At 43.8% G+C, this 7,374-nt stretch overlaps 1 protein-coding gene across 1 annotated transcript; it reads left to right on the forward strand.

Annotated features, from left to right (window-relative positions):
- The first annotated feature begins 2,151 nt into the window (after nt 1-2,151).
- Nucleotides 2,152-5,311, forward strand: LOC135566394 (galactose-specific lectin nattectin-like). Its single transcript, XM_065014123.1, has 6 exons — nt 2,152-2,385; nt 2,792-2,873; nt 3,214-3,308; nt 4,039-4,173; nt 4,772-4,910; nt 5,065-5,311. The coding sequence occupies exons 2-6, from the start codon at nt 2,804-2,806 to the stop codon at nt 5,130-5,132; spliced, it is 507 nt and encodes a 168-aa protein (XP_064870195.1). The 5' UTR covers nt 2,152-2,385; nt 2,792-2,803; the 3' UTR covers nt 5,133-5,311.
- The last annotated feature ends 2,063 nt before the right edge of the window (nt 5,312-7,374 follow it).

The raw sequence follows: 7,374 nt of genomic DNA on the forward strand, positions 1-7,374 counted from the left end.
AACCCAGATGTCCCAGACAGAAGAGTGGAAATCAACCCAGATGTCCCAGACAGAACAGTGGAAATCAACCCAGATGTCCCAGACAGAACAGTGGAAATCAACCCAGATGTCCCAGACAGAACAGTGGAAATCAACCCAAATGTCCCAGACAGAACAGTGGAAATCAACCCAGATGTCCCAGACAGAAGAGTGGAAATCAACCCAGATGTCCCAGACAGAAGAGTGGAAATCAACCCAGATGTCCCAGACAGAAGAGTGGAAATCAACCCAGATGTCCCAGACAGAACAGTGGAAATCAACCCAGATGTCCCAGACAGAACAGTGGAAATCAACCCAGATGTCCCAGACAGAACAGTGGAAATCAACCCAGATGTCCCAGACAGAACAGTGGAAATCAACCCAGATGTCCCAGACAGAACAGTGGAAATCAACCCAGATGTCCCAGACAGAAGAGGGGAAATCAACCCAGATGTCCCAGACAGAAGAGTGGAAATCAAAATGTCCCAGACAGAACAGTGGAAATCAACCCAGATGTCCCAGACAGAAGAGTGAAATCAACCCAGATGTCCCAGACAGAAGAGTGGAAATCAACCCAGATGTCCCAGACAGAACAGTGGAAATCAACCCAGATGTCCCAGACAGAACAGTGGAAATCAACCCAGATGTCCCAGACAGAAGTGTGGAAATCAACCCAAATGTCCCAGACAGAACAGTGGAAATCAACCCAGATGTCCCAGACAGAAGAGTGGAAATCAACCCAGATGTCCCAGACAGAACAGTGGAAATCAACCCAGATGTCCCAGACAGAAGAGTGGAAATCAACCCAGATGTCCCAGACAGAACAGTGGAAATCAACCCAAATGTCCCAGACAGAACAGTGGAAATCAACCCAGATGTCCCAGACAGAAGAGTGGAAATCAACCCAGATGTCCCAGACAGAAGAGTGGAAATCAACCCAGATGTCCCAGACAGAAGAGTGGAAATCAACCCAGATGTCCCAGACAGAACAGTGGAAATCAACCCAGATGTCCCAGACAGAAGAGTGAAATCCCAGACAGAAGAGTGGAAATCAACCCAGATGTCCCAGACAGAACAGTGGAAATCAACCCAGATGTCCCAGACAGAACAGTGGAAATCAACCCAGATGTCCCAGACAGAAGAGTGGAAATCAACCCAGATGTCCCAGACAGAAGAGTGGAAATCAACCCAGATGTCCCAGACAGAAGAGTGGAAATCAACCCAGATGTCCCAGACAGAACAGTGGAAATCAACCCAGATGTCCCAGACAGAACAGTGGAAATCAACCCAGATGTCCCAGACAGAACAGTGGAAATCAACCCAGATGTCCCAGACAGAACAGTGGAAATCAACCCAGATGTCCAGAGAGGGAAATCAGCCCAGATGTCCCAGACAGAACAGAACAGAGTGGAAATCAACCCAGATGTCCCAGACAGAACAGTGGAAATCAACCCAGATGTCCCAGACAGAAGAGTGGAAATCAACCCAGATGTCCCAGACAGAAGAGTGGAAATCAACCCAGATGTCCCAGACAGAAGAGTGGAAATCAACCCAGATGTCCCAGACAGAAGAGTGGAAATCAACCCAGATGTCCCAGACAGAAGAGTGGAAATCAACCCAGATGTCCCAGACAGAAGAGTGGAAATCAACCCAGATGTCCCAGACAGAAGAGTGGAAATCAACCCAGATGTCCCAGACAGAACAGTCGAAATCAACCCAGATGTCCCAGACAGAACAGTGGAAATCAACCCAGATGTCCCAGACAGAACAGTGGAAATCAACCCAGATGTCCCAGACAGAAGAGTGGAAATCAACCCAGATGTCCCAGACAGAAGAGTGGAAATCAACCCAAATGTCACAAACAGAACAGTGGAAATCAACCCAAATGTCACAAACAGAACAGTGGAAATCAACCCAAATGTCACAAACAGAACAGTGGAAATCGTGTGTATTACGATTAAATATGATGAATATTGTTTTAATCTCTAAAATGATTATGCACTTTATTCATTTTAAATGTTCCCGGTACAAAGTCAATTCAGGAAGTGAATTTAAATTCCATTTCAACTTAAAGGATGATAGAGAGAGATAGAGAAAAATAGAGGGAGGGGTCTGACTGGATGGGTCCTTAAAAAGGAGAGGAGGGAGAGGAAGAACTCAACTCACAGGCAGGACAGAGAGAGAGAGAGACTAGAACTCAACTCACAGGCAGGACAGAGAGAGAGAGAGACTAGAACTCAACTCACAGGCAGGACAGAGAGAGAGAGAGACTAGAACTCAACTCACAGGCAGGACAGAGAGAGAGAAAATAGTGAAAACCTTTGTAGATCTCTGAAGAAGTGAAGCTACAACTGAAGACTTCAGAAGGTGAGATTTCTGTTCATCTAATACTGTACTTGAGTGCATCCCAAATAGAACCATTTTCCCTTTGTAGAGCACTACTTTAGACAAGGGCCCTGGTTATATGTAGCTCTGGTCAAAAGTAGTGCACTACATAGGGAAACTCTGTACTAGAGACACAAATGGGTGAACGTTTTGGACCGAGGAATACCAATTACAGTAGATTAGCCTAGTACATATGAATATGTACTCACAGATTGGGGTCCCCAGGACCGAGTTTTCTCACTGAACGTGTCTTGTCTTGTCTGTTGTCTGTCTGTCTGTCTGTCTGTCTGTCTGTCTGTCTGTCTGTCTGTCTGTCTGTCTGTCTGTCTGTCTCTCTCTCTCTATCTCTCTCTAATTCTCTCTCTAATTCTCTCTCTCTCTCTCTCAGGAGACAATCACCATGGCGATGTTGACCACTCTTCTGCTTCTCAGCGCTGTCTTTGCTCTGGGAGATGCAAGGAGTAGCAGAGGTATTCTGACCCAAGGTTTTGTTGACCTGTTCACACTCATCAGATGCAATTTGATGTTATTGTCGCGACCTTAACCCAACACTTAGTGACCTAGATTTTGGCTCGACAGTCATTGAATCCCGAGCTCCTGGTTGGGGCTCCTGACGGATTCGCTAAAATATAATTCTATATAGATCTGTTGTAGATTCATAGTTCTGAAACTCTATTCAATCCGGTTCGATCAGTTTGAAATTTAAAGGTTCCCTCTTTAGCAGAGACACGATACTTTTGAATAATCTGATTTTGTGGTGGGAACTAACCATTTCATAATGTTATTTAATGTGATCTCTCCCCCCTACAGACTGTGATCGCAGAGCCTGCCCCCCTGGCTGGCCCAGCGATTCGACACACTGCTATCACTACGTCCCCTTCATGGCCACATGGCCAGAGGCAGAGGTACCTGGATGTCTGCTGTACATAATTGAGATTATCTGTGTGCATGATGTTACCTACATCTTATGCTAGTTGGAGACATTTTCTAGAAGCCTGGTCTGAAAAGCACTATAGTTGGCTAGAGGGGATGCTATTTCCATCCCTGTCTGGTGGTCATACAGGGTTGCAGTTGACTCTGTAGGTTTAATCTCTCTATTTATCTCTCTCCCTTCTCTCCCTTCTCTCCCTTCTCTGTCTGTCTGTCTGTCTGTCTGTCTCTCCCCTCTCTTTGTCTTTCTCTCTGTCTCTCTCTTTCTCTCACTCTCTCCCCTCTATCCCCACCCCTCACTCTCTCTCTGTTTCTCTCTCTTCGTCTCCTTGTCCCTCTCTCTCTCTCTCTCTCTCTCTCTCTCTGTCTCTCTCTTTCTCTCTCTATCTCCACCCCTCACTCTCTCTCTGTTTCTCTCTCTTCGTCTCCTCGTCTCTCTCTCTCTCTCTCTCTCTCTCTCTCTCTCTCTCACCTCTCTCTCTCCCCTCTCTCTGTCTCTCTCTCTTTCTCATTACTTCTCTCCCCCTCTCACCTCATTGTCTCTCTTTCTCTCTCCCCCTCTCTCTCTCTCTCTTTCTCTCTCCCCTCTCTCTCTCTCTCTCTCTCTCTCTCTCTCTCTCTCACTTCTTCTCTCCCCTCTCTCTCTCTCTCTCTCTCTCTCTCTCTCTCTGTCTCTCTTTCTTTCTCCCCTCTGTCTCTCTCCAGAGGAAATGTTTGCTCCTGGGAGGTAACCTGGCATCAGTTCACAGCCTTCCCCAGTATCGTTTCCTTCAGTCTGTCATCAGGAATAGTACCAAGAAAGTCCAGCGCACCTGGATAGGAGCCAACGATGCCATCAAGGTCAGAAGCATCGTCTGTTCAGCACTCCTGAAAACATATAGGATGCATTGATTCTTTATGAAGGCCTGGTTTAACCCACAGATCCGTTTGTTTTCAAAGCTTGTTATCTAATATTACAAACACTGTCTAGCTTCAAGCCATGGTTACATCATGGTCAGTCTCATGCTTATCTCATAGATGGTCAGTCTCATGCTTATCACATAGATGGTCAGTCTCATGCTTATCTCATAGATGGTCAGTCTCATGCTTATCACATAGATGGTCAGTCTCATGCTTATCACATAGATGGTCAGTCTCATGCTTATCTCATAGATGGTCAGTCTCATGCTTATCACATAGATGGTCAGTCTCATGCTTATCTCATAGATGGTCAGTCTCATGCTTATCACATCTGTTTAGGACTCTGAGAGTGGTTACATTTTGGCCCATCCCTCAGCTTTTGACCAGTGGTGGTCATTATTTTTTTCTTTTTTTTCCATTTTTTTTTTCAATTCCCAGATTGCCTCTTTAAAGACAGTAACTACAGTGTGTATATATAGTGTTTACTGTCTGTGTGTTTACTGTCTGCTAGTGATGCATCGTCCTGTGTGCTCTGTAGGAGGGTCTCTGGCTGTGGAGCGACGGGTCCAGGTTTAACTACCAGAACTGGGCCCCGGGTCAACCCTCTAACTCGGACCACTTTGTTATTAAGGACAACACGAACAGCCGGGAGCATTGCATGGAGATGAACTATGGAGGTACAATCCTGTCACCAGACTAGTCTCCTGCTCATTATACATCAAACATTTCGATAGAAGTTAAATACATCTTAAAGGGAATTTGTTCATTTTTTAGCTACATATTTATAAAACAACGATAATACCTAACTCTCTGTGTTTCTCTCTTTCCCAGCTTCTCGTAGTCAGAACGATGCCCCTTGCTGGTACAAACGTCCCTTCCTGTGTTCCAGAAAGCGCTGATGTCCACATTTTGGAAGAGACGACATTGGAGAAGCTCTCTAAAGATGAGATTGTTTTAAATAAAAGGCACAGTATTACCCTTCGTTCAGTGGTCATTTATACAAAACACCAGCTGGATCCAACTATTAAACTCTGTAGTGTGAAGTAAATAACATCTTTGGTAAAATAAACTTTAAACAGTTGCTTCTCACTTTCACGTTTCATTGTCGTCAACACACACACACACACACACACACACACACACACACACACACACACACACACACACACACACACACACACACACACACACACACACACACACACACACACACACACACACACACACACACTACTGTTGTTGGTATTCAATGACAGAATAGTTGAATGGTATAGTTGACAGAAAGGAGGAGAAGAGTAGCGTGAGGTTCAGGGTTAATGGTGACTGTACTGTCTTCCACTCCAACCAAACTAAAACACAGTGGTTCTCAATCGCTGAGCAAATACTGCCACCTTGTGGTCATTTAAAAACAGACACCTTTGCTTCTGCTGGTAATCAATGACAGTAGTGGTCTGCTATAGGTTAGATTTAGAATGGGGTCAGGGTTAATGGTTTAATGTACTGAACAGTAGTGGTTCTATGAGCAAATACCGCCACCTGGTGGTCATTCAACAGTCCTAAAAACACACACACACACACACACACACACACACACACACACACACACACACACACACTTCTGCTGGTATTCAATGACCGAATAGTGGTCTGCTATAGTTGACAGAAAGGAGGTGAGGAGTAGCGTGGAGAGGTAAGCAACATCAGTAAAATAGTATGTATTAGAATGAATGAAGAGAAGTTGATATTTCAGCTGTAGCCTCGTCTATAGCTATTATTATATTACAGCCAACTCAGAGAGTCTGTAGTAGATTAGCATACTGGTTTCCCTTTCTCCTCCTGGAAATGAATTGTAGAAATACAGTTGATAGAACTGCAATAAAAAAAACATCACATTGATCAGAAATACAGTGTAGATTAATGTTGTAAATGACTGCCAGCATCCTGGAGTCGCCTCTTCACTGTTGACGTTGAGACGGGTGTTTTGCGGGTTTAATGAAGCTGGTTGAGGACTTGTGAGGTGTCTGTTTCTAAAACGAGACACTAATGTACTTGTCTTCTTGATCAGTTGTGCACCGGGGCCTCCCACTCCTCTTGCTATTCTGGTTAGAGCCAGTTTGCGCTGTTCTGTGACGGGAGAGGTACACAGCGTTGAGATCTTAAGTTTCTTGTCAATTTCTCACATGGAATAGCCTTCATTTCTCAGAACAAGAATAGACTGACGAGTTTCAGAAGAAAGGTCTTTGTTTCTGGTCATTTTGAGCCTATAATTGAACTCACAAATACTGATGCTCCAGATACTCAACTAGTCTAAAGAAGGACAATTTCATTGCTTCTTTATTCAGAACAACAGTTTTCAGCTGTGCTAAAATAATTGCAAAGGGGTTTTTAATTGATCAATTAGCCTTTCAAAATGATAAATGTGGATTAGCTAACACAACGTGCCATTGAAACACAGGAGTGATGGTTGCTAATCATGGGCCTCTCTACTCCTATGTAGATATTCCATTTAAAAAATCAGCTGTTTCCAGCTACAATAGTCATTTACAGCATTAACAATGTCTACACTGTATTTCTGATCAATTTGATGTTATTTTAACCTGTTGAGTGTAGGGGGCAGTATTTTGATGTTTGGATGAATCCAAATGAAACTGCTTATTTCTCAGGCCCAGAAACTAGAATATGCATATAATTGCCAGATTAGGATAGAAAACACTCTAAAGTTTCCAAAACGGTCAAAATATTGTCTGTGAGTATAACAGAACTGATATTGCAGGCGGAAACCTGAGGAAAATCCAAAGAGGATGTGCCTTCTATTTTGAAAGCTCCCTGTTCCATTGCATGGCATCCCTCCATTTAAAGGGATATCAACCAGATTCCTTTCCCTATGGCTTCCACATGGTGTGAACAGTCTTTAGACATAGTTTCAGGCTTTTATTCTGAAAAATGAGCGAGAAAGATCACATCGCGTCAGTGGATGGCTGGGTGCCCTATCAGAGTTTGCATTTGTATCTCCATGTTCCTTTTCTCTCCTATTGAAAGCTACAATCCAGTTTGAAATATTATCAATTATTTATTGTAAAAACAATCTGAGGTTGATTATAAAAATGTTTGACATGTTTCTACGAAACGTGCAATACATGT

This window comes from Oncorhynchus nerka, unplaced genomic scaffold (genome assembly GCF_034236695.1).
Source record: "Oncorhynchus nerka isolate Pitt River unplaced genomic scaffold, Oner_Uvic_2.0 unplaced_scaffold_5211, whole genome shotgun sequence".
In the NCBI taxonomy this organism is placed as follows: Eukaryota; Metazoa; Chordata; class Actinopteri; order Salmoniformes; family Salmonidae; genus Oncorhynchus; species Oncorhynchus nerka.